At 42.0% G+C, this 27,390-nt stretch overlaps 1 protein-coding gene across 1 annotated transcript; it reads right to left on the bottom strand.

The window, feature by feature from the left end:
- Window positions 1-12: 12 nt before the first annotated feature.
- thsd1 (thrombospondin, type I, domain containing 1) lies at window positions 13-27,390 on the bottom strand. Its single transcript, XM_072262848.1, has 5 exons — window positions 27,205-27,390; window positions 26,139-26,298; window positions 13,603-14,550; window positions 9,173-9,331; window positions 13-6,752 (listed from the first exon to the last, which is right to left on the bottom strand). Exons 2-5 carry the CDS (start codon window positions 26,206-26,208, stop codon window positions 5,260-5,262), a joined length of 2,670 nt encoding a protein of 889 aa, XP_072118949.1. The 5' UTR covers window positions 26,209-26,298; window positions 27,205-27,390; the 3' UTR covers window positions 13-5,259.

The following is a 27,390-nucleotide window of genomic DNA, read 5'->3' as shown; positions in this document are numbered from 1 at the left end:
GATTGGGTGCAATTTTTGTTGCCATATCCAAACAGCAATGCTTCAGGGTTCCTTTATGTTTATTTCTCCTTCTTACAGAGAACCACTTAAATTGTGACCTCAAGATGGATTTAAAGAAATGTTGAAAAAGACATTTATTGATTGTCATACAGCCAAATTTTACAATGAAATTCAGGGACTGTGAGCTAACTGAAGGAACAATGCGTTTTAGGATTCAGCTACCTGACAACTCATTAAAGACTGCTAGTCATAACAATGTGAACTTCTTTACATTTGCTATTTACATGTGATATCACATTTTTTGTACTATGAAAATATATAGCCATAAAACCAATACTAATGTTTTTGAAAATTGACCATGACAATTCAACCATAAAAGAGTGACAACCCAGTTGTACACTGTGTTGGTTTTGGAAGACTTACTTTCATTCACCAACCAAAAGCAGTATGATTCGGACCGCAGAGAAAAGCAAACTACCGTACACAATCTCCATTTTAGTACATCAAGGTCAAATAAAGGATAACTGGTAAATAGTGTCTGTCTGTTTTGTTGTCATACTAAACAGACAAGCAGAAAGTCTATTAATTCCATAACAAAGTTGGTGTATTAAACAGTACAGTCTGCTCCCTTTCGAGAAAGGAGAAAATTTAATTGGCACATAAAGGGAGGGACAAAGGGGGAAAAGGTTGAGTGCAATCAATATGATTTTTAAAAATCTTCTCCATAAACTTAAGTGTTGTGATGCCTGGACTAGTCAAGCCATTACCTTCAAGCATATTTCCATAAGACGTAGGAGCTGAATTAGGACATTCAATCCATCGAATCTGCTCGTCGATCCCTCTCAACCCCATTCTCCTGTCTTCTCCCCACTACCTTTGATGCCCTGACTAATCAAGAATCTATCAACCTCCGCTTTAAATATACCAAATGACTTGGCCTCCGCAGGCAATGAATTCCATAGATTCACCACCCTCTGGTGAAAAATACTGCCCCTACATCTTGAGAAGAGTTTACATTTATTGTTGTTGCTAAATAACACATTTACTTCAGTTTAGTTTCCTGATTAAGCTGGAGCAAATGTGTAATTTAACAACAACAAGGAGAGTTTCTGCTTGTGGAGTTGACTCGTCCCATATAAACAGCAGAAACGAAGTAGTGGTGTAAGGATTGTGCATGGATCTGTGAATTTGATACTAATAATGTATAATCCTGAGGATTCTTGTCCAATGTGTTTCCCGTCATTAACCTGAATGTTTTAACAACAACTCCTAATCTCTTCCAACCCCACACAACCTTCTGAGATATGGACACACCTAATTCTGGTCTCCTCATCATCTCCAAATGTGACTGCTCCACCAGTGGTGGCCATGCCATCAGCTACTCAATCCTTAGGCTTAGGAATTTCTTTCCTAAACCTTGCCATCTCTTTTTCTCTTATCTTAAGGTCCTTCTGAACACACTTTAGCTAAAATTTTGTTTGTCTGCTTGATGTGTTTCAGTGACAATTTTTTGTTTGATATCTGGGCCAACAAAGCAGAAATGTACTTGTGGCATTAAAGAATGTTAAATAAAGACTTTTAAAAATGAAACAATAAGATCAGTCACTCCACTCTGAAAGTGGTGCTTGTTAGTTCTCTTACCTCTTTACATTCTGCATCTCATTAATAATCCATCCAGGGGAGATGCACAATAGAAAGGGGCTGCAAAACAGATGCAAAGCAAAATAAAAAATGGATTTTGAAGAGAGAAGGCTTTAGGGAAAGAGTTCTTGAGAGAAGCTGTAAGGTAATTTAAGAAGCTATCCTGATAGTAAAGCAAAGAGGAAGAGGGGAAATGCAGAGATCCTAAGGCCATAATAAGCTATATCATTCTTTAGCCAGAAATTCTCATAGGTGAGCCCATTTATAACTTGTTCATCTATCCATTGCATTATAGAACTACTAAATTCCCGGGAGGTCAAATGGAGGTGCATTAAACCTCTCTACCATGCTAGGTCAGAATCAGGTTCATTATCACTGATACGTGTTTTGAAATTTGTTGTTTTGCAGTAGCAGTACAGTACAAGACCTAACTGAGAGCCTGGAGACACCACTTAATCACACATCAACCACAGATGGTGAATCTAACACATCCTTCAATGGCACTAACCTTCAGTATAGTGTCAAGTGAAGATCCTTTTTTGTTTCATTTCATATTTATTTTTAATTAATGTATAACAGTTTCAAGTTTCTTAACAAACCTTACATTTTTACTTCCAGTATTTTTAAAGTAAATTTTATTTTATTTCATTAATTAAATATATTGCAACTATATCTAAATGTCTTTAATTGTCTGACCCTTCCATATAGGTCTCATCTCCACTCATGGGGAGTTGTGGATCCAAGTGTTACAATAAACAAGTCCTTAATCCTCATCCATCCTGCACTTTAATGTACACTGGTGGACGGAGGTTCCCAATTTATAGATGCCTCGAGTTTAGGGTTTAAGATTCGGAAAACAGTTGTGTAGCAAACTGTTATTTAATAATATCATTGGATATTACAGCTTCAGAACTTTGCACCTTAGAATTAATTTCTTTAAATGGGAGACATCCTATGGAACTGAAACACACATTTAAACCCCAGAAACACGGGCTTAGAAAATCCATGATGTGCAAAATATTACAGAAATTCAACTAGCTACTTACAATTTGATAAAATTAACTCAATGTTTGAAGCACCACTGTCTCTAGAATAATCACTAATTATCAGTAGCACTCAAGACTCAGGATATACAGCAGCTAAGCTTTTTTTGAATAACCAAACTTACGGAAAAACTGAGTGGGTTGAGCAGTATCTGTGGAGGCAAAGAGGTGGTCGGCGTTTGGGGTCATAACCCTGTGTCAGGACTAAGAATGTAGAGGGAGTGACATAGAAATGAGAACAAGGGGTGACACAGGGGCTATTAGAGGGGAGTGATGGGCAGATGAAGGAAAAGACAGGGAGGGAGTGCTGAGACAGAGGCTCCTCACTGACAGGTGGAAAAAAAATCATAGGCAGATGGAGTCAGGTGGGAGAGGGGAGGGGAAGGGAAGGGCAGAGACAACAGGCTGGCAAGTGGGTAGGTGGACACAGGTAAGGGAGGGGTGATGGGCAGATGGGGGATATGGTAGGAAAAGTGAACAGAAACCAGGTAGATAGGTGTGTGGGTGATGGATAGATGGAACCCGACAGAGGAGGTGAATGGGTCCCGGTAACCAGAGGGGAAGGCTGGAAAAGGTGAACAAAGGGAGGGAGACTCTGAGCAAAACTGATGGGTGTGGAAAAATAACAGAGCGGGGGGTGAGTTACTTGAAATGGAAAATTCTACATTCACATTGAGGTGTGGGCTACCAAACAAGTATATGAGGTGCTGTTCTTCTAGTTAGTGTTTGGCCCCGTCGTACCAGTGGAGGTCCAAGGATAGACAGGTCAGTGTGGGAATAGGAATGGGAAGGGGAAGGGGAAATGACGTGTGGCTGGAAAATCAAGATGGCTGTTACAGACAGAGTATAAAGTGGTCTACATTTGGTCTCACCAGCACAGAAAAGGCCACTTCAAAGGCGCAGAATGCAAAAGATCAGGTTGGAGGGAGTGTGCATGCATCTCTGCCTCATATGGAACAGAAGTTTAAGTCTCTGGTTGGTAGTAAGTGAGAAAGTGTTGCACTTGCTATGATTATAGGAGAAAGTATCAGAGGATGGGTGGGTGGTTGGGAAGAGGTGAGCGGATTCATGGCGTTACAGAGATTATGTCCCTGTGGAAAGCAGAAGTGAGTGGGTGGGGGGGGGATTGTGAGAGATGGGAAGATGTGGCTGATGGTGGGATAGCTTTTATTTAAATCCTGTGCAAATTGTCTAAAGGGATTGGTTATATATGTACCTGATGTGGAAACAAGGCCAGATGTAGGGAAAAACCTTTGGCCTGAAACCTTATCCCTCCATGGATGCTGACTGACCTGCTGAACATTTCCAGCATTTTTCTGTTCTGATTGCTCAAATAATTTTCAATTTTGTTTTCTCTACCCAGTGCAATACCATGCCAAAAACACTTCACTCTAGTTGAACTCAGAACTGGGTTTAATACAATGGACGGACTGAAAGGCTTTTTGGCATTGAATCTATTTTAATTCCCAAGAGATAATGTGACCCATACCCTAAGTATGGCAATAGTAAATTGGATTCCAGGTGGTTAAAATGAATTTACTGGAATATCCAGCAATAGTAGACGAAAATTGCAAAACGGCATGACACACAATTAATTTATACAAGCACTTCTGTTTTCAAGATAGCCACAGAGTCATAGAACCCTACAGCACAGAAACAGGCCCTTCAGCCCATCTAGTTTGTGCAGAACCATTAATCTGCCTAGTCCCATCAATCTACACCTGGATCGTGGCCCTCCATACCCTTCCCATCCATGTATCTATCCAAATTTCTCTTAAATGGTGAAATCAACCCGACATCCACCACTTCTGTTGCCAGCTCGCTACACAATCACACTGCCCTCTGGGTGAAGAAGTTCCCCCTCAACATTTCACCTTTCACCCTTAACCCATAACCTCTAGTTGCAGACTCTCACCACCTCAGTGGAAAAAGCCTGCTTGTATTTACCCTATCTATATCCCTCATAATTTTGCATGCCTCAATCAAATATCCCCTCAAACTTCTAGATACATTCTAGGGAATGAAGTCCAAACCTGTTCAACCTTTCCCTATAAGTCAGGTCCTCACGTCTTGGCAACACCCTTGTAAATTTTCTCTGCACTCTTCCAATCTTACTTACATCTTTCCTGTAGGTAGGTGACCAAAACTGGACACAAAAGGCCAAATTAGGTCTCATCAAAATCTTACACAATCTCAATATAACATCCCAACTCTTGTACTCAATATATTGATTTATGAAGGCCAATGTGCTAAAATCTTTCTTTACAACCCTATCCAGCTGTGATGCCACTTTCGAGGAATTATGGATCTGTATTCCTAGTTCTCTCTGTTCTACCACACTCATCCTACCTCTCACCACATAAGACCTGGCCTGGTTGGTCCTCCCAAAGTGCAACATCTCATACTTGTTTGCATTAACCTTTCAACCCATTTGTCCAGATGGTCCATATTCCACTGCAAGCTTTGATAGTCTTCCTTGCTGTCCACTACACCCTCAGTCTTGGTGCTATCCACAGATTTGCTGATCCAGTTTACAACATTATCATACAGATCATTGATATAGATGACAGGGTCCTCAGATTACCAGCCTTTCACTGCTTAAAGTACTAGTGTCCTCCTCATCCCCTATAACATGTGAACCAAAGTGGGCAGGCAGGTCTATTATCTGCTGCTCTGAAGCAGTTAACTCAAAAGCAGAATTGTCATAATGGAGGAAGTTTGGATCAGAAGGGAAACTTTGGCAGCGATCTTGCCTGTAGTGATGGCGAGGCAGCGGATTGCTCCTTGGATACTTCCATTGAGAATGCTTCTCAGAACTGGGATTAGTGGATAATTTACTTTCGTTGGTTGGGATTCTTGCCTTCCTTCTGCCTGTGTAAGTTTCTATCTCACTAAAAACACAAGTTGCAATTGGGTGATCATTGGCTGGATTGACTTTATTCGTCCAGGCTCCAGCTTCACTGCTTCTCACGTGTTGTTTTGAAGACTCTGAGATGAATGCACTGCAATTCCAGCCAGGGTTACGTGCAGTGCTGCCATTAGTCCTATAGTGAACTCCAGGTCTGTTGTTACTGCATCTATCACTCCCAGCTGCTGCCTTGTCAATGCCTCTTGAGTGCTGTAAGGACGGAAGCTTCTGTGTGCAGGACGACATACTTCTTTCTCTGTAATACTTGCTGGTTCTACATTCACTGAAGCTGGATGTTCTTCTGAAATCAGGATTTCTGATGTATCCTCTCTCAAGCATTTCTCTCTCAGTTATTCTGTCATAATGCCTGAACTTTCCTGGTCTGTTCGGGAGCGTTTTATTATTTCCTTCGCAAACAGATACGGGCAGACTAAAGTCATTAGGTGATTCTGGAAAAGGTGCAACCATTGGGTCTCTTCTATGACACATTGTGTCTATTTGTTGTTTACAGTACATTGGATTTTGATCCAAAAATGGAGATTTGATACGGAACCTGTTCAGGTTACTTTCTGCACTGTTTTCCTTGTCCAAAGAGGGCACTATAACAGAGCTGGTTTTAGCTTGGTCTATCTCTGTAGCCAGAGCTCCTCCTTCACTCATGATCGTATCATCTAAAGGGTGCTGTGTAACATGGTAAACTTGGGTTGCTTCTGTTATCCCCTTCTTCTTCATTTCTTTCAACTGTTGGTGTGCTAGACGGTATCCAAATATAGGGGGAATCACTTTATGGGCACCCTGCAGTCCAAGATTTTCCTCTGGTAACGTCTCCTGATGGGGAACAAAATACTGGCTCCTTCTGTAAGACAGTGGAATGTTCACACCATCTTCCATGTGGGTCGAGGGCATGTTATCAGTTAAAATGTCATGCTGGTGACTTAGTTCACAGGAATTCCTTTCTTCTTCAAGCGCATTTCTGAAGTTATGCGAAGGTACTGGATCATGCCTCACTGTGCTATTCAAATTCCCTTCTTTACATGGTAGCTTTGTCCGAATAGTGATTGCTATGGTGGCTATGATTATTATTAAGCAGAATGAAATGCCAGTGATTGTCACTATATTGCCAGTTTTATGTGCTTTCCCGGGAACTTCAGATCCCCATTCTGTAACATAAAAGACATTGAATTAACTAAATGCATTTTGAAAGCCCTTGGAAAAGTTTTGACCGTCAATATTGCTATTCCATTAAACAAGACTGTGTAAACTACTCCTTGGTTTTATTGCCTCATTAGCCTTAACAAAATTTGTTGACCTCAGTCTGTATATTTTTAAATGACTGAGCAACAATGGAGAAAAGGCTAGGGAAGAAATTAGTGAGCTTCTTTGGTAGAAAGCTGTTTTGGACATAATGGGCTGAAAGTCATTATAGAACACCATACATTTTCATGGAGAAATATTTCAAATTTCCTCTCCCTTTTGAAAAATTGCTTGGTTTCTTATATTACCACTCTTCAGCCCATCTTAAATAATAAGGCAATATGAGTTTGTTCTAGACTGACCCTGAAAGAAGATATAACTTAAACCTATCCACCCCTAAATTCCTCTGGGAATCTGAAGTAATTCTGTTTGATTCTCCACACCTCAACCTTCACCTTCTATGTATACTCATGGGAATTCAAACTTTCTGTGACAGTACGTGACATGATTGCTTCAGCCGACTAAAATCGAGAAGTCCAGAGATATTCAGACAATTGAGTGCATTGTCAGAAATAAGAAAATAAATTCAACAATTGGGTCTTTAATGTGACTTTTCTTCATTCCTTATCCCATGTGTTTTGTCTTTCCTCCCCCATACCTCAACCCTGTCACAGAGATGATAATAAAGAAGTTCCAATGTGGAACAGAGGTCATAGTAAATATCTGTTTTGACATATTGATATTACTTATTACCTTGTTCTTTACTGATAACACCACTTTTCTACACTATTTGAAAGAGTTAACTTAGTGAAGCATCCCATCTCCTTTCAAATTCATCTTCTGTCACTGAATGCATCTTGCATACAATGGTACCAACCAAAATTTAGGGAGTGACTTAACAGAGATCTTCAAATGTGGTAGGGAAATTGGTATACAACTTGGAGAAATTGCTTCCATCAGTAGGAATATTATTTATGCCACATATCCAGAGTGAAGTTGCAGACAAAAGCATTTTAATGCAAATAATTGTTATAATTTGCAATGTGTAAATAGAAGTGAGTTTAATCAGAAATTTCAATGGGGAGTTTGGTGGATCCTTGCGGGAAGAAAATCTACATGGTAATGGAAAAGAATTACATTATTTGGATGACCTTTTTCAAAGAGCCTGAATGGGAAACAGACCTTTGCTGCCCATTGAGTCCATGCTAATGATCAGCCACCAATTTTAATTAATCCTTCACTAATCCCACGTTCACATCAACTCCTCCTGAAATCTACCACTCACCTTCAGAGGCTGTTTAACCTATCAGCTCGTGCTTCTTGGGACATGGGAGGAAACTGGAGCACGCTGAGGAAGCTCACTTAGTCACGTGCAAATCCCGAAAAGACAGCACCCAAGGAACCTGGGTCTCTGAGGCAGCAGTTCTACTAGCTGTGCCAATGCGCCATTTCAATTTAAGCCAAATGACCTTCCTGACCCAAAATATCCACTCTTTATTCCTCCTATTAGGTGCTGCCTAACCTGCTGAGTTCCTCCAGCTTTTTGTGTGTGTTGCTGTGGATTTTCGGCAGCTGTAAAATCTCTTGTGTTTATGACCTTTTTCTGTGCTGTGTGTTTTCATGACTTCAGATTGTTCCTTTCTATAGCTCTCTGAGTTTCTTTTTTCATTAAATTCTCTCCACTAAATTCCCTCCCTCCCAAACTTCAAGATATACTGACCTAAAATAAATTGGGCACAATTAAATAATTGTCACTCACACAGCAAATAGGTTGTTTTTCTAAACAATGTCATGATTACCAACATAATCTTAAAAAATAATTGATCCAAGTGAGGTGTTTAAAACCATATAATAACTTGTATGAATGGAATACTATCTTCTCCACAAGAAGTAACCTATTAATCTTCAAACATAATCATTGAAATAATGCTTATGCTTCCATTTGAAAGAATGAGGATAACACTTGCACCTGCCGTTTTAAACTTAGTCCTTGAATTTTTTGCATTGCATTATTAGAATCACCAAAATCTGTCCACAATACCGTCTGTTACCATGTGAACCCATTGGTGCTTCACTCTTTTCCTTTCAATGGTTCAATATTCTTCCGTTTCCCGTCTCATAGCCAATCTGAAACTATGATAAAAACCCATGTTACCCATGTCTGTCACTGTGAGTCCCACATTACAAGAGCTAATTGAGCAGATTCCTGCGATGTGGATGGGAAACAAAGATTAGATAAAGTCCTGGCCCAAAACGTCGATTGTTTATTTCCCTCCACAAATGCTGCCTGACCTGTTGAGTTCCTCCAGCATTTTGTGTACGTAAAGATGAGATAGTTTTGAATGTTTTCTGAAGTGCAACATTCAGAGTTGCCATGTTTACTTACCCGCGCAATCCACAAGTGAACAGGGGGAAACTTCTCGCTCCTCTCCACTGCACCCCATTGTCCCTGAGGAGGAGGAGAGGCATTGTCGGTACCTTTCGCGCACTCCGTCACCGCATGTGACACTACACGGACTCCAAGACATCCAAACACTCCCTCTTTCTGCAAATTTCACAAAGTGTGGTTATTTTACTCTTTCCGTCATATTCTGCTGTTTACCATTTCATATCTAAATACTGCCAGGGCAATTGACTGAAGAAATATGATGTATTATTTCTTGCCTTTTGCTAACCCATGTGATTAAAAACAACTTTTATGGCAAATTCAATGAATGCACCGAATGCAAAGAGAAACAAGATTCATTCAGGTTCATTATCTGATTGCGAGTTTGTACTGAGATCACTGATAGTATCAACAACATTAATAGTACCACACCAGGAGCACAATGGAGATTTACGCTAAGCAGTTGGAAAATTGGAGCGGGTTCTTATTCCTGATGCAGTGACCTCCTGGAATTACAACAATTCTTACTGCAAACACGTCCACCATGTTCCCTTACAGACGTGGTGCACTGGATTCATGTACCCAGAGTTCTAGCTCTGGGAAAGTATCATGTCAGGACTTGGGATTGCTACAACTTGCTTCGCAGCCATTAGAAATGGCGAACAGACATTTGGGAGAATTGGTGGAGGGTCCATGGGCCTCCAGTGATAATCGAGACCTTTCAAAAATTTCACTTTGCTTCAGCTTCAGATTCAAAGTAGGTCAATTATTTCTCGGGATATTGGAAAAAGTCACAGTGAAGAAATAACTCATGTAACTATGGGCATTATGGTCGACGTGAACGAGTTAAGCTGCAGGGTCTGCTTCCATGCTGTACACCAGACAATGTATCACACATAATTTAAGACCAGAAGACCAAATGAGATAGGAGCAGAATTAGGCCACTCGGCCTATCAAGTCTGCTCCGCCATTCCATCATGGCTGATTTATTATCCATCTCAACCCCATTCCCCTCCTACCTTCTCCCCATAACATAGAAACATAGAAACATAGAAAATAGGTGCAGGAGTAGGCCATTCGGCCCTTCAAGCCTGCACCGCCATTTATTATGATCATGGCTGATCATCCAACTCAGAACCCCGCCCCAGCCTTCCCTCTATACCCCCTGATCCCCGTAGCCACAAGGGCCATATCTAACTCCCTCTTAAATATAGCCAATGAACTGGCCTCAACTGTTTCCTGTGGCAGAGAATTCCACAGATTCACCACTCTCTGTGTGAAGAAGTTTTTCCTAATCTCGGTCCTAAAAGGCTTCCCCTCTATCCTCAAACTGTGGCCCCTCGTTCTGGACTTCCCCAACATCAGAAACAATCTTCCTGCATCTAGCCTGTCCAATCCCTTTAGGATCTTATACATTTCAATCAGATCCCCCCTCAATCTTCTAAATTCCAACGAGTACAAGCCCAGTTCATCCAGTCTTTCTTCATACGAAAGTCCTGCCATCCCAGGAATCAATCTGGTGAACCTTCTCTGTACTCCCTCTATGGCAAGGATGTCTTTCCTCAGATTAGGGGACCAAAACTGCACACAATACTCCAGGTGTGGTCTCACCAAGGCCTTGTACAACTGCAGTAGTACCTCCCTGCTCCTGTACTCGAATCCTCTCGCTATAAATGCCAGCATACCATTCGCCTTTTTCACCGCCTGCTGTACCTGCATGCCCACTTTCAATGACTGGTGTATAATGACACCCAGGTCTCGTTGCACCTCCCCTTTTCCTAATCGGCCACCATTCAGATAATAATCTGTTTTCCTATTTTTGCCACCAAAGTGGATAACTTCACATTTATCCACATTAAATTGCATCTGCCATGAATTTGCCCACTCACCCAACCTATCCAAGTCACCCTGCATCCTCTTAGTATCCTCCTCACAGCTAACACTGCCACCCAGCTTCGTGTCATCCGCAAACTTGGAGATGCTGCATTTAATTCCCTCATCCAAGTCATTAATATATATTGTAAACAACTGGGGTCCCAGCACTGAGCCTTGCGGTACCCCACTAGTCACCGCCTGCCATTCTGAAAAGGTCCCGTTTATTCCCACTCTTTGCTTCTTGTCTGCTAACCAATTCTCCACCCACACCAATACCTTACCCCCAATACCGTGTGCTTTAAGTTTGCACACTAATCTCCTGTGTGGGACCTTGTCAAAAGCCTTTTGAAAATCCAAATATACCACATCCACTGGTTCTCCCCTATCCACTCTACTAGTTACATCCTCAAAAAATTCTATGAGATTCGTCAGACATGATTTTCCTTTCACAAATCCATGCTGACTTTGTCCGATCATTTCACCGCTTTCCAAATGTGCTGTTATCACATCCTTGATAACTGACTCCAGCAGTTTCCCCACCACCGACGTTAGGCTAACCGGTCTATAATTCCCCGGTTTCTCTCTCCCTCCTTTTTTAAAAAGTGGAGTTACATTAGCCACCCTCCAATCCTCAGGAACTAGTCCAGAATCTAACGAGTTTTGAAAAATTATCACTAATGCATCCACTATTTCTTGGGCTACTTCCTTAAGCACTCTAGGATGCAGACCATCTGGCCCTGGGGATTTATCTGCCTTCAATCCCTTCAATTTACCTAACACCACTTCCCTACTAACATGTATTTCGCTCAGTTCCTCCATCTCACTGGACCCTCTGTCCCCTACTATTTCTGGAAGATTATTTATGTCCTCCTTAGTGAAGACAGAACCAAAGTAATTATTCAATTGGTCTGCCATGTCCTTGCTCCCCATAATCAATTCACCTGTTTCTGTCTGCAGGGGACCTACATTTGTCTTTACCAGTCTTTTCCTTTTCACATATCTATAAAAGCTTTTACAGTCCGTTTTTATGTTTCCTGCCAGTTTTCTCTCATAATCTTTTTTCCCCTTCCTAATTAAGCCCTTTGTCCTCCTCTGCTGAACTCTGAATTTCTCCCAGTCCTCAGGTGATCCACTTTCTCTGGCTAATTTGTATGCTTCTTCTTTGGAATTGATACTATCCCTAATTTCTCTTGTCAGCCACGGGTGCACTACCTTCCTTGATTTATTCTTTTGCCAAACTGGGATGAACAATTGTTGTAGTTCATCCATGCAACCTTTAAATGCTTGCCATTGCATTTCCACCGTCAATCCTTTAAGTGGCATTTGCCAGTCTATCTTAGCTAATTCATGTCTCATACCTTCAAAGTTACCCCTCTTTAAGTTCAGAACCTTTGTTTCTGAATTAACTATGTCACTCTCCATCTTAATGAAGAATTCCACCATATTATGGTCACTCTTACCCAAGGGGCCTCTCACGACAAGATCGCTAATTAACCCTTCCTCATTGCTCAAAACCCAGTCCAGAATAGCCTGCTCTCTAGTTGGTTCCTCGACATGTTGGTTCAAAAAACCATCTCGCATACATTCCAAGAAATCCTCTTCCTCAGCACCTTTACCAATTTGGTTCACCCAATCTACATGTAGATTGAAGTCACCCATTATAACTGCTGTTCCTTTATTGCACACATTTCTAATTTCCTGTTTAATACCATCTCCGACCTCACTATGAATTCCACTGATTCACCACCCGTTGACTAAAGAAATTCCTTCTCATTTCTGTTCTGAGGTCTTAGACGCATCCTCTGCTGGAAACATTCTTCTACATCCACTCTATCTAGGCCCTTCAATACTTGATTGGTTTCAATGCCATTCCCCTTTCATGCTTCCTAACTCCAGCTCAGAGTCATCAAACTCTCGTCATAGGTTAATCCATTCATTCTCAGAGTCATTGTAGCGGGCTCTCTCCTATGCCATCATATCTTTTCTTTGAAAAAGGGACCCAAAACTGCTGACAATACTCTAAACGCGATCTGACCAATGCCTTATAAAGCCTCAGTATCACATCTTTACTCGTATATTCTAGTTCTCTCGAAAAGAACGCAAACATTGCATTTGCCTTCCTCACCGTAACCTTTAGGGAATCCTGCACAAAAAGTCCCTTGGCAACTCTGACTTTTGAATTTTCTCCCCTTTTAGAAAATAGTCTACGCCAATAATTGTTTCTACTAAGTGGTAATCGATTTTAAACATCAGAGTGAAGATCATAAAGTGGGGTGGTTTTGTTTGACCTATTCAATTTAACATCAAAACGTTGATTCTTTTGATTAATCACAGATCATTTACTGAAAAACATAGCACATTATTAGTTAAGGAGTAACTAAGGATCAGCCAAATCTAGTTAGTTAAGGATCAGCCAAATTATTATTTTAGACAATCTGATAGATTTATATGTTATTCAACATGTATCACTAAACAGTCGGTTTCTTTTAAGGCTGTGCATTAAAAAGCAACAGAAAGGGGGGGATTTGTATACATGCTCCTAGTGTGACACCAACCTGCCTGTCTCTCAAGTGTGAGACATTTCGCCGGGCTGGTGAAAGTGTGGATGTGATTCAGAATGCTAACATGCTCGAAGCAGTAGTTCTGCTTCCCAAAATCGAACAGCGTGCAGTTAAATTCGGTTGTGTTTTCCCCGGGACGCAGCCACTTCTCAGCTACAAAAGCCTCTCTCCCAGACGAAGCTCCCTCCTGTTTTTTATACACGGTAACTTTGCCCCGTAAGCGGACGCAAGGGGGTGCCACTATCCGAACCTCCGCGGCCGAGTCGCACACAGCCGTCCTCGGATGATCGACGAACACTTTATAACCACTCTGAGCAAATAGCAGCGGTTCTGTGGAAGCGATCACGGAATTTGTGTACGGAGATCTCAGGGAAATCTTTAGGGATGCACTTTGGTTGAAAGCAGTACAATCGAAATCCAACCTTTGAGAATTGGCAAGCTCAATTGTTTTACTGGTCGTTGGTGTTAAAATGTTGTTGGTATTGTAAGTTCCAGATCCGTTAAAATCAATCATAACAGTGTCCAGAAATAAGGTGGTTACTCTCCAAGGACATAAATACTCAGCAGTAAAGACATGGACCTGGAAGTGGCTAGATGAGTTAGTTTCGCTCTCCAGTTCAATTCCAAAGACGGGCCAGCGGACCTGCAGTATGTCACTTGTCCACTGGGCTGTGTCGTTGCCTGTGGAATCGATCAGCCTAAACTGGAAGCTGCCTGCGTAAGTGAAATGAAAACACTCGAACTCCACAAAGCCCTGGGATTGGTTTCCGGGGATCAGCTTGGTGGCGACAGTTCGGTTTCTCTCGACGTCTACGAGTGACAGGGTGAAGTTGCGTGCGCTCGTCCTGTTCAGATCGTCGAACTCAACTCCAACAGTCTGGTTGCCCAGAGCCACGTGCCAGGGTTGTCCGGAAAGTCGATAACTGACTTCGGCAAAAACAGCTGAAATTTAAAGCGAGAATAGAATGTCGATATTTATTTGCTTGAATTAATGTAAAATCCCGGTGAACCGGCACACTTCTAGCCTTTAGTGAAGCAGGATTCGCTGGTTTCCCCGGAGTAAAACCTTATGAAACACCATAGGCCCGGGCATACCCCATCGGGCTCTTGACCCAACGTGATAACCTCACTCACTTCAACTCTGAACTCGTCCCACAACCTATGGACTCACGTTCAAGGAGTCTATAATTGATGTTCTCAGCATGTCTGTACTGCGTGTACCTATTCATTTACTTACTTATATATAATTTATCTGTATTTGCACAGTCTGTATTTTTACATAGTGATTGTGCATAGTTTTTCATTGAATCTATTGTATCTCTTTGTTCTATGTGAGAGCCTGCAAGAAAATGAATCTGGGTAGTATATACTGATATAAATGTACTTTGATAATAAATTTTACTTTGAACTTTGAACTATTGGATGTTACTCATACCCCAAAACAATTTAGTTGACCATATTTTTAAAAAAGTTGCTTAGTATACTTTTTCATGTAGTGAAATAGTTTATAGTATTTTGAAGTGAACTATGTGAGCTGGATTGAGTACAGAAGCAGCAGACCCCATAACTACATAGAGAGCACAGGACCCCTGGTACCCCCCAGACGGCACACATTACCAGGTGAAATGCATGCCCAATTATTGGGATTTACGAATTGTCAGATAACAGATTATCGAATGTTCTGCCTAGACTAACCACAAGCTTGAAAGTGAAGTGGCTTTGGACATTCAATAGTCTTATGGGTAGCTGAGATAGTCTTCTACCAGCGATCGCGTATGGGACAAAAGGAATCCAAACAGAAGTCTCGGTAACACAGAGCAATGAGCTTCGGAGAAGACAACATCAGATATCAGACGATAGTTAACAAGGGAAAAGCATTGTTTAAGTAAAGTGAGGCCAGATGGCAACAATGCATGGAGTATATAAACGCAAGGAAGTCAAGCTGAACCTTTATAAAGCACTTGTCCAGCCTCAGCTAGAGTATTGTGTTCAGTTCTGGCCACCGCATTATAGAACAGATGTGAAAACATTGGAAACAACAGGAATTCTGCAGATGCTGGAAATTCAAGCAACACACATCAAAGTTGCTGGTGAACGCAGCAGGCCAGGCAGCATTGGAGAACATTGGCGAGGATCCAAACACTGATAGTTCCTGAATGAAGGATTATAGATCAATGATAGAGTAGAGAACCTGGGACTGATCTCTTTGGAGATGAGAAGGCTGAGATGTCGAAGTTCAAAGTAAATTTATTATCAAAATACAGAAATGACACCATGTATGACTCAGATTCATTTTCTGTGGGCATGCACAATAAATCCATTATAGAATAATAACCATAATAGAATCAATGAAAGACCACGCCCAACAGGACGGAGAAACAATTAACGTTCAAAGGACAACAAATTGTGAAAATGCGAAAGAGAAAATAACAATAGTAATAATAAATATCAACAAGCTGAGATGAAGAATCCATAGATTAAATGATCCCACAAGCGAAGTTATTTCTTTTGGTTCAAGAGCCTGATGGTTGAGAGGTAAGAATTGTTCGTGAACCTGCTGGTGTGAGTCCTGAGGCTCCTGTCCTTTCTTGATAGCAGTAATTTCCATATTGTATATAAAATTATCAGGACCTGGACAGAGTGTATATGGGATGTCTATTTCGTTGCATGTAAGCACAAGAATACACAGCAGGAGAATTAAGCATGCAAAAGGAAGAAAAACTATTTTTATGGTTTGTGTACTGGAATCTGAAGATCACTGTCTACAAAGATGATGAATCCACTATGGCCTTCAAAAGGGAATTGGGTAGAAGCAGTCATAGAGCCATATAACATGGAATGAAGCCATTCTGCCCATCATGACCATGCTATCCATCAAGTACCTATCAATATTAATCCCTTTACCAGCACAAGGGTCATACTGTTCTATGCATTGTTGGCTTAAGTGCCTACCTAGATGTTCCTTTCCTCTCAAAATCCCATCATAAGAGGTGGAAACGGGTAAGGCCGGCCAACAGGGCTCTGGTGAAACTGTATAGGCCAGTCCCCAGGACAGTGCAATGGATTACAGAAACATTTACGAACTCCAACAAAACCATCGACTTTGGATGATGGAGATGGGAGGTCATCAATGGCTTATGCTGCACTGGGTGTGAATGGCCCAAGAGGACAAGAAGAAGAAGATACTCCTTAAATGTTGTGATACTGTGCCTCTACCACCCACCTAGAAAATGCATTCCAACTGAAGCTATGCCCAAGCAAAAAAGTTCTGCCTCAGATCTTCTCTAAACCTTCCACGCACTACCTTAAACCTAACCTGTCTACTTTTAGATACCTCCGCAATGGTGCATTACCTTATATTACTTAAGTTCATTACAGATGTCACTGAAATTCATTATCATGGAAATAATTCATGTGGATAAGGTTGTGGGGTGAACGAGGGAACAAAAGGGAAGAGATTTGAAGTAGGCAGAATCAGAGAGTGGTGACAGCTGTGAGATCATATTCAAGAGACAACACAGCATATAAGCTCCTTGTGCTTTCATGAGGTGTGGATGGAGACTGAGAATTTTGGATTAAAGCGGGGGGTTGGCCATTGAGGTGAGTAGGATTCTCCCAGTATGCTAGGGTGGAGAGAGGGCTGTGAGGTGGAAGATGGGGGAGTCAGATCCAGTGGTGAATGATGAGGTAATGTAGGGGATGTCAGATGTAACAGAGGAGATAATCGATGTACAGTTGTCCCTCTGTATCCACGGGGGATTGGTTCCAGGACCCCCCGCGGATACCAAAATCCGCGGATGCTCAGGTCCCTTATATAAAAATGGCATAGTATTTGCATATAACCTACGCACATCCTCCTGTATACTTTAAATCATCTCTAGATTACTTATAATACCTAATACAATGTAAATGCTATGTAAATAGTTGTTATACTGTATTGTTTAGGGAATAATGGCAAGAAAAAAAGTCTGTACATGTTCAGTACAGACACAACCATCGTGGCTCTTCTGGGAACGCTGATGCTGCCCCGGCATCAGCCGATGCCGATTCTCCTGTGATCTTTAAGTTCTTGAAGCTGTAGTGCTTTACATAGCTAGCCAGCCATCCCTTACTAGCCTTAAACTCCTTCCTCTCGCTCACAACACAGGTAGCGAACGAACGAGACACGAGGTGAACAATGCTCAAACAAGGAGTGCTGGAGAGAGACTGAGGATCTGTGAAATGGCGGGAGGCTACAGCAGGGTACGCCTACACATCACTTCATTCACGTGGATTCAGCGTAGCGCTCAGCACGTGGCAAATTCAAGTTTTGCTTTTAGGAATTTTCTGGAATTTTTTCTGAATATTTTCGATCCGCGGTTGGTTGAATCCACGCGTGCGGAATCCGCGTATACGGAGGGCCGACTGTAATTGAGTTAAAAGGAATGAAGACACCAGTTAACGTTGGGGTGAAGTTGGGAAATCACTTTCAGCAGCAGGAGTTGAATCCGAAGAAATGAAGTTGAAGATGAAAATGAATGGGGTGCCACGACAGTGTAGCAGTTAACACAATGCAATTCCAGATTGCGGCAGTAAAGTACAGAGTTTAATTCCAATGCATGTCCTTTCTGTGAGTATGTGAGTTTGCTCTGGGTGCTCCAATTTCCTCCCACGTCCCAAGGATGTACTGGTTAGCAGGTAAATTGTCCTGTGATGAGGCTCGGGTTAAATCGGTGGTGGCTTATTTGGCTGAAAGGGCCTGTCCCACGTTCTGTTTCTAAATAAATAAAAATAAAACAGATATACCAACTGATGATCTGGAGGTGAACAGGGAGAGGAATGGCTAGGTGGCCAGGAGGACAGGATGAGATCAAAGGTATTATTTGAAGATACATAGAAACATAGAAAATAGGTGCAGGAGTAGGCCATTTGGCCCTTCGAGCCTGCACCACCATTTATTATGATCATGGCTGATCATCCAACTAGGATTTTATATGTTTCAATCAGATCCCCCTTCAATCTTCTAAATTTCAAGATGAGCTGATTAGAAACATGATGCTGTGAGGGGAAGACATTATGTACAAGATAGTGTTATATGAGGAAGATAGTATAAAGAAATTACCTTGTCTGTGGCTGAAAATTAAATGAATTGAGATATTAGTTGAAGTCACCAAGGGGATCGCTTCTTAAGTGGAAGGATCCCTTAAGCAGTAATAACAAGTGGAAAGGTTTGAACCTCAGATGCATAACTAAACATTTATAGATTTGAGCTGTAGGGCAATATATGTCATGGATTTCAATGACGAAAACTGAGAGTTTTATTTCAATACTATACACAAATATTAGTTTTGATAAGACACCTTGTATGCTACGATAGATTCCTGACCTCACAGACTACCTCATTATGCACTTTCTCTATCACCGTAATACATTATTCTGTGTTCTATTTTCCCTTCTACTACCACAATGCAATAATGTGATAAAATAATCTGTATGGACGGAATGCAAATAAAATTGTTACCTTACCTCAGTACACGTGACAATAATAAACTGATTTACCATTTTACTGTACGTAAAACATAGAATTTAGAACAGCATAGTAAAGGCCCTTCAGCCCATGATGTTACACGGACATTTAACCTACTCCAAAACCAATCCAACCCTTTCTTCTCACATAATCCTACATTTTTCTTTCAACCATGTGCCCATCTAAACATCTCTTAAATGACCCTAATGTATCTGCCTCTACCGCCACCCCTGGCAGTGCACTCCTTGCATCCGCCACTCTGTGCAAAAACCTAAAGTATCTCTGATACCCCTGCTATACTTTCCTCCAATCCCTTAAAAGTATGTCCTCTCATATTAGCCATTGCCACTCTGGAAAAACGTACTAGCTATCCACTTGATCAATGCCTCTTATGGCCTTACACACTTTCCAGTAAGATGGCAGTGCATTCGATCGCACTGATATTGTGGTTTGCACCTTGTGTGCTGTTTCGTTTGGCTGTTTTCATGGATATTCATGTATGGTCGATTGATAATTAAACTTGAACTCTATCAAATCACCTATTATCCATCTTCATTGAAAAGGGAAAAGCCCTAGCTTGTGTAACCTATCCTCACAAGACATGCTCTCTAATCCGGGCAGAATCCCGGTAAATCTTCTCTGCACCCCCTCTAAGGCTTTCACATGCTTCCTATAATGAGGGGCCAATACTGAACACAATCTTCCAAATGTGGTCCAGCCAGAGTTTTATAGATTTACAACATTACCTTGTGGATCTTGAAATGAATCGGGGGGGGACTAATGAAGAACAATATTCCATATGATTTCTTAACCACCCTATCAACTTTGAGGGATTTATAGATGTGGACTCTAAGATCCATGTTTCTCCATACGTCTAAGAATCCTACAATTAACACTGTACTCTGACTTCAAGTTTGATCTTCCAAAGTGAATCACATCAAACTTTTCCGGATTGAATTCCACCTGCCACTTCTCCACCCTGCTCTGCATCCTGTCGATGTTCTGTTGTAACCTATGCCAACCTTTTAAACATTCCACATCACCACCAACCGTCATGCCATCTACAAACTTACTAACCCATCCCTCCACTTCCTCACCCATGCCATTTATAAAAATCACAGATGTTGTCCCAGGACAGATCCCTGCAGAACACCACCAGTCACCAACCTCCAGGTAGAACACACTCCACGTGCGTCCACCCTCTGCCTTCTGTGAGCAAGCAAATTCTGTATCCACATAGCCAAGTTTAACAGTATCCCACTCCTCCTGACTTTCTGAATGAACCTTATCAAATGCCTTTCTAATATCCATATACACCACATCCACCGCTCTACCTTCACCATTTTGTTTTGTCACTTAAATCAGGCTCACAAAGCATGACCTGTCCCCAACAAAGCCATGTTGACTAGCTCCAATCTGTTTATGCTTCTCTAAATGGTCATAACTCCTGTCTCTGAGAATGCTCTCCAGTATTTTGCCCACCACCTACAGAAGACTCACTGTTCTACAATTCCCAGGATTTGTGGAAGCATTGGAAAGGGTACAGAGGAGATTTACCAGGATGCTGCCTGGTTTAGACAATATGCATTATGATCAGAGATTAAGGGAGCTAGGGCTTAACTCTTTGGAGAGAAGGAGGATGAGAGGAGACATGATAGAGGTGTACAAGATAATAAGAGGAATAGATAGAGTGGACAGCCAGCGCCTCTTCCCCAGGGCACCACTGCTTAATACAAGAGGACATGGCTTTAAGGTAAGGGGTGGAAAGTTCAAGGGGGATATTAGAGGAAGGTTTTTTACTCAAAGAGTGGTTGGTGCATGGAATGCACTGCCTGAGTCAGTGGTGGAGGCAGATACATTAGTGAAGTTTAAGAGACTACTAGACAGGTATATGGAGGAATTTAAGGTGGGGGCTTGTATGGGAGGCAGGGTTTGAGGGTCGGCACAACATTGTGGGCCGAAGGGCCTGTACTGTGCTGTACTATTCTATGTTGTATGTTCTATCCCTGTTACCGTTCTTTAACAAAGGAATGATATTTGCTACCCTTTAATCATGTGGTACTACTCCTTTGGCCAGTGAGAATGCAAAGATCATCACCAAAGACGCAGTAATCTCTTCCCCCACTTCCTATAGTAACCTGGTACATTTTCTGTCTGGCCCCTGGGAATTACGGTATCTATCCTTCACATCCTCTTTCTCAATGTTGATCTATTCCAGAATATCAGCCTGTTTTACATTGTCTTCATATTCGTCAAGGTCCCTTTCATTGGTGAATATTAAAGCAAAGTATTCATTAAAAAACCTCCACTACTTCTTCTGACTACAGGCACATGTTTCCTCTTCAATCCCTGATTGATCCTAACCTTACTCTAGCCATACTCCTGTTCTTCACGTACATTGAAACACCTTAGGGTTTTCCTTAATCTGACTCTCCAAGGCTTTTTCTTACCCCTTTCTAGCTATCTTAAATCCATTCTTAAGCTCCTTCCAGGCTATTCAGTGTCCTGTCTGATCCTTTCTTCTTCAACTTTAAATATAATTCCTTCTTCCTCTAGACTAGATCTTCCTTATCTCTTATCAACCATGGTTCTTTCAATCTTCTCCCTGACTTAAAAGATATCCAGAACCCCATGCAATTGTTTTCTAAATAACCTCCACATTTCTGTTGTGCATTTCTCTGATTCTCAATTTATGCTCCCATGTTTCCGTCTAATAGCATCATAATTCACCCTCCCTCAATTAAATATTTTCTCATACCATCTCCACCTATCCCTGTCCATGGCTATGGTAAAGGTCGGGCAGTTGTGGTCACTATCTCAGAAATGCTCACTCACTGAGAGATCTATCACCTGACCAGATTCAATCACCAACATGGGCTCTCTGTCACCTGACCAGGTTCAGTATCCAACATGCCCTCTCCCCTAATCTGCCTGCCCAGCTATTGTGTAATGAATTCTTCTTGGACACATCCAGTTTTCCTACCACAGAAAATATAATCCCACCTCGGAAGATGTTCGTGCAGTCTGAAATTTATACAAGTCAACAAACCATTGGCATGGAACTAATTAAAGATCACAGCAAGGAAATAGGCACTATTACTAAGTAATTCACAATTATGACCATAAATATGTTCAACAGAAAGCACTAGGCTTGAGAGGCTTTGTGGTAATTCCTATTCCTATTTGTTAGGTTCTTTCAAGGCATGCCACAACCACAATTTGTTTTCATCATGACCACCAGTGCCAGAAATTGTTCATTTCATTTTCCGAAATCTTTGAAGTTTTCTGCTTGATCATTCATTGAATTATTGGTCAGAATACTATAAACTGATCATAATTCTAAGCTCATGCCCATCTTTTTAAGCGGATCAATTAGTAGACCCATAGAGTATTTAAGAATTACGATTTTGTTTTGCTTATATGATGGCTTCTGTGAAATATACTTAAATTACTATCAGTTGCTTTTAACAAAGCCAATAATATAGCTGATAATCTCTGGTGTAACAGCTTGGCTTCAATAGTTAGCAGCTGAGAATATTGGCAAGAAGCCATGGTCTGACGAAAATATAAACAGAAGAGATTCTGGATACCCAGAGCAACGAACAGAAAATGCTGGAGGTAATCAACAGGTCAAGCAGCATCTATAGAGGGACTAAGCCCTGATGAAGGGTCTTGGTACTAAACTTTGACTGTTTATTGCCCTACACAGATGATGCCTGATCTGTTGGGGACCTTCATCATTTTTGTGTGTTACTCTGATAAAAATGTATTCGATTTCCTTCATTCATCCTACATTTTATACATAATATCAGTTATTCCCAATAAAAATATAACCAAAATAAATCAATGTTTCTTAATTATTAGCTAAACAATAGATATAATGTCTGGGTCTATTGTTCATTGCTTCCACATCTAAAGCAGAAAGTTTGGAATCAAGTCCCATTCCAGTGACTTTAGTACAAGAGGTTGAATGGGTACTTAGGTAAACTATTGTGCATTGCACTGCGAAGGCATGGTGTTTTGAATTAGACACCTAGAGCACCTTGTTCTCTCTGTGAATGTTAAGCATTCCATTGCATCATTTAAAACTGCAGAGAAGTTCATCACTGTCCTGTGGTTATTCCTCGCTCATTATCATTTGGGTAGATCACCTTGTCAGTATTGCTATTGTGTGGATCAGCCACTGGTTTCACTGGTTTCAACAGTGACGGACTGTAAATGTTCAGGAAAGAATGCTGGAGCTTTTGGAAGTTCCTTAATCAGCCTAAGTGCAGTTCCTTTTTCAAATGACAAAGGCTATTTTTATAAGATGAAATTCCCATCTTTGTTTACCAATCACTTTTCTATCACATATATATATATTTCTATTTATAGGCAGTTAGAGATTGGCAGCTATGATGTTGCGGGCATCACTGAGTCGTGGCTGAAAGAAGGTTACAGCGGAGAGCTTAACATCCAAGGATGCACATTGTATCGAAAGGGCAGACAGGCAGGCAGAGGGGGGTGGGGTGGCTCTGTTGGTAAAAAAATGAAATCAAATCCTTGGAAAGACGTGACATGGGGTTGAAAGATGTAGAATCCTTGTGGGTAGAGTTAAGAAACTGCAAGGGTAAAAAGACCCTGTTGGGAGTTACATATAGATCTGCGAACAGTAGCCAAGATGTGGGCTACAAATTACAATGGGAGATAGAAAATACAAGTCAAAAGGATAATGTTATGGTAGTCATGGGGGATTTCAATATGCAGGTAGATTGGGAATGTCAGGTTGGCCCTGGATCCCAAGGGAGAGAATTTGTAAAATGCCAACAAGATGGCTTTTTAGAGCTGCTAGTGGTTGAGTTCACTGGGGATTAACTATTCTGGATTGGGTGTTGTGTAATGAAATGGATTTGATTATGGAGCTTAAGGTAAGGGAACCCCTAGGAGATGGTGATCATAGAATTTACACTGTAATTTGAGAAGGAGAGCTAAAATCAGATGCATCAGTATTACAGTGTAAAGGGAATTACGGAGGCACGAGGGAGGAGCTGGCCAAAGTTGATTGGAAGGGGCACTAGCAGGGATGACAGCAAAACAGCAATGGCTGGAGTTTTGGGGAGCAATTTGGAAGGCACAAGATTGATACATTCCAAAGAAAAAGTATTCTAAAGGCAGGATGATACAACTGTGGCTGACAAGGAAAGCCAAAGCCAACATAAAAGCAAAAGAGAGGGCATATAATAGAGCAAAAATTAGTCAGAAGTTAGAGGACTGAGATGCTTTTAAAAGCCAATAGGAGGCAACTAAAAAAACCTTAGGGGGAGATGAAATATGAAGGCAAGTTTGCCAACAAAATCAAAGAAGATTATGAAAAATGTTCAGATACATAAAGAGTAAAAGAAAGGCGAGAGTAGATTTTGGACTGCTGGAAAATTACACTGGAGAGGGAGTAATAGGGGACAAAGAAATGGCGGATGAACTGAATAAGTATTTCACATCATTCTTCACTGTGGAAGATACTAACCGTATGCCATACGTTTGAGAGTGTCAGGGGGCAGAAGTGAGTGCAGTTGTTATTAATAGGGAGAAGTTGCTTGGGAATCTGAAAGGTCTGAAGTTAGATAAGTCACCTAGACCAGATGGACTACATCCCAGGTTCCTGAAAAATGTAGCTGAAGAGATTGTGGAGGCATTGGTAATGATGTTTCAAGAATCACTAAATTCTGGAATGGTTCTGGAGGACTGGAAAATTGCAAATGTAACTCCTCTTTTCAAGAAGGGAGGGGGGCAGAAGAAAGGAAATTATAAGCCATAAACATGAAAAAGTCTGAAGAAGCTGGAAATCTAAAGCAACAAACACAAAATGCTGAAAGAACTCAGCAGGTCAGGCAGCATCTATGGAAAAGAGTACAGTCGATGCCTCGGACTGAGAAGGAAGGGGGAAATGCCAGAATAAAAGTGGGGGGGGGGAGGGGAAGGAGGCTAGCCAGAAGGTGAGATGTGAAGCTTGGCGTGTAGGAAAAGTAAAAGGCTGAGGAAGAAGGATTCTGATAAGAGGGGAGCATGGACCATGGGAAAAAGGGGAAAAGGAGGGGCACTAGGGGGAGGTAATAGGCATGTAAGGAGAACAGGTAAGAGCCAAAGTGTGGACTCATCGTGGCAAAAGAGGAGGCCATGGACTAATCTGTCAGAACCAGACTGGGGATAGGAATTAAAATGGTTGGCCACTGAGAAGTTCTGCTTTTGGCAGACGGAGCAGAGGAGCTCACAGATGTGGAGGAGGCCACATTGGGAGCAGCAAATATAACATGTGGCATCAACAGATTCACAGGTGATGTCTTCTTCACCTTCTTGCTCCTTTCCTCATGACTGAGAAATGCCAGAATAAAAAGGTGGGGGAGGGGAAGGAGGCTAGCTGGAAGGTGATGAGGTTTGCAGGAATCATTCTGGGAATGAAAGGCTTATTGTATGAGGACTGATTGACGGCTCTGGACCATTACTCTCCAGAATTTAGAAGAATAAAGTGGGATCTCATTGAAACCTATCAAACATTGAAATGCCTATATAGAGTGGATGTGGAGAGGATGTTCCTATAGTGGGTGAGTCAAGGACCAGAGGACACAGCCTCAGAATAGAGGGATGTCCATTTAGAATGGACATGAGGAAGAATTTCTTTAGAGCCATAGAAACTATTGTCCATCTAGTCCACTCCGAACTATTCCAACGACCTTCTCCCATCACCTGCACTGGGACCATAGCCAGAGGGTGGCGAATCTGTTGAATTCGTTGCCTCAGGTGCCCGTGGAAGCCGGGTCATTGGGTGTATTTAAGATGGAGGCTGATAGGTTATTGATTAGTCGGGGCGTGAAAGGTTACGGGGAGAAGGCGAGAGAATGGGGTTGAGAGAAAAATGGAACATCCATGATGAAATAGCAGAGCAGACTCGATGGGTCGAATGGCCTAATTGTGCTCCTATGTCTTATGGTCTGATGACATAGATCTACTACAGCTGTAGTATTCTTCCCCTCGGATGTTATGTACTCACCGCATCCGCAGAATACCAGCACCAGAACATGCGAGAAAGCCGCCGGACTTCGCCGCGACTGACGTTTCATTCCGAAGTCGAGCTCGTGAATTTTCCTTCTCACCCGGCATGTCTCAGGCCCTCATGATGACTGCGATGCTTCCCAATCCACATCCACGCCCTAAAAAAAAGTCAAAACACAACAGGATCACTTAACACCCCAGATAACTAAATATACTCGAATGTAAATCCAAGCATGTAACAAAAAGTAATCAGAACTGTTGTAAAGGTGCTGCTAATCTGCCGGAAAATAGCGAAATGGTTTAACAGCTACGGCAAATTTAGAAGCTAACCATAGTCATAGTCATACATTAACCGTGCCACTTCTTGTAATAGACTCGAATTCGAATTAATTGTGTCAACTGGACCATTTTCACCCGAGGGTCCCAAGCTGATCTGAAACCCATCGAGTTGGGCAATCCGGATTCCTGGCTCTCTCTGTCTGTTCCACATTCCGGCTCTCTGAATGTCTCTGTCTGGTATTCTAGCACTCTGGGTCTCTCCATCTGTACGTCCGATGATTTTGGTCTCTGCATCCCTGTGTCTCTGACAGTCCGCGTCTCTGGATCTGTCTGTCTGACAGTCCGGGTCTCTGGTCTATGTCTCTGACAGTCCGGGTCTCTGGATCTGTCTATCCGACAGTCCGGGTTTCTGCATCTGTCTGTCTGACAGTCCGGGTCTCTGGATCTGTCTGTCTGACAGTCCGCGTCTCTGGTCTATGTCTCTGACAGTCCGGTTCTCTGAGCCTGCTATCCTGTCTGACAGTCCGGGTCTCTGGATCTGTCTGTCTGACAGTCCGGGTCTCTGGATCTGTCTGTCTGACAGTCCGGGTCTCTGGATCTGTCTATCTGACAGTCCGGGTCTCTGGATCTGTCTGACAGTCCGCGTCTCTGGTCTATGTCTCTGACAGTCCGGTTTTCTGGGTCTATCTGTCGGACAGTCCGGGTCTTTAGGTACTGCATGTCTGTCTGACAATTCAGGCAACACAGGGTGTGACTCTCTCGGTCTCTCTAACACTGTATCGTACAAGTTCGGTCGATCGCTGACTCTTTTCCTGTGATTCTCTCTATGCCAGTCTCTCGTCTTCTGGTCCACGTCCTTCTTCTCCTCTTCCGAGCGGAACAGTTCGACTTTGCCCCCACAGCCCCTCGTATTCCCATATAACAGGGTCGGAGCTGTTTGCCAGCTTCCCTGTTCTCAAGCACGGGAAAAG

This window comes from Mobula birostris, chromosome 7 (genome assembly GCF_030028105.1).
Source record: "Mobula birostris isolate sMobBir1 chromosome 7, sMobBir1.hap1, whole genome shotgun sequence".
Lineage (NCBI taxonomy): Eukaryota > Metazoa > Chordata > Chondrichthyes > Myliobatiformes > Myliobatidae > Mobula > Mobula birostris.
This window is presented reverse-complemented; position numbering and strand designations above follow the sequence as displayed.

Bases quoted from the DNA above. Each gene is read 5' to 3' on its own strand.
- thsd1 (XM_072262848.1), bottom strand. From the start codon at position 26,208: ATGAAACGTCAGTCGCGGCGAAGTCCGGCGGCTTTCTCGCATGTTCTG. The intron at 14,551-26,138 runs GTGAGTACATAA...TTTAAATTTCAG, and splicing joins GCTGGTATTCTGCGGATGCG to CTGTTTTTGCCGAAGTCAGT. The intron at 9,332-13,602 runs GTTGGTGTCACA...TGAAATTTGCAG, and splicing joins CACACTTGAGAGACAGGCAG to AAAGAGGGAGTGTTTGGATG.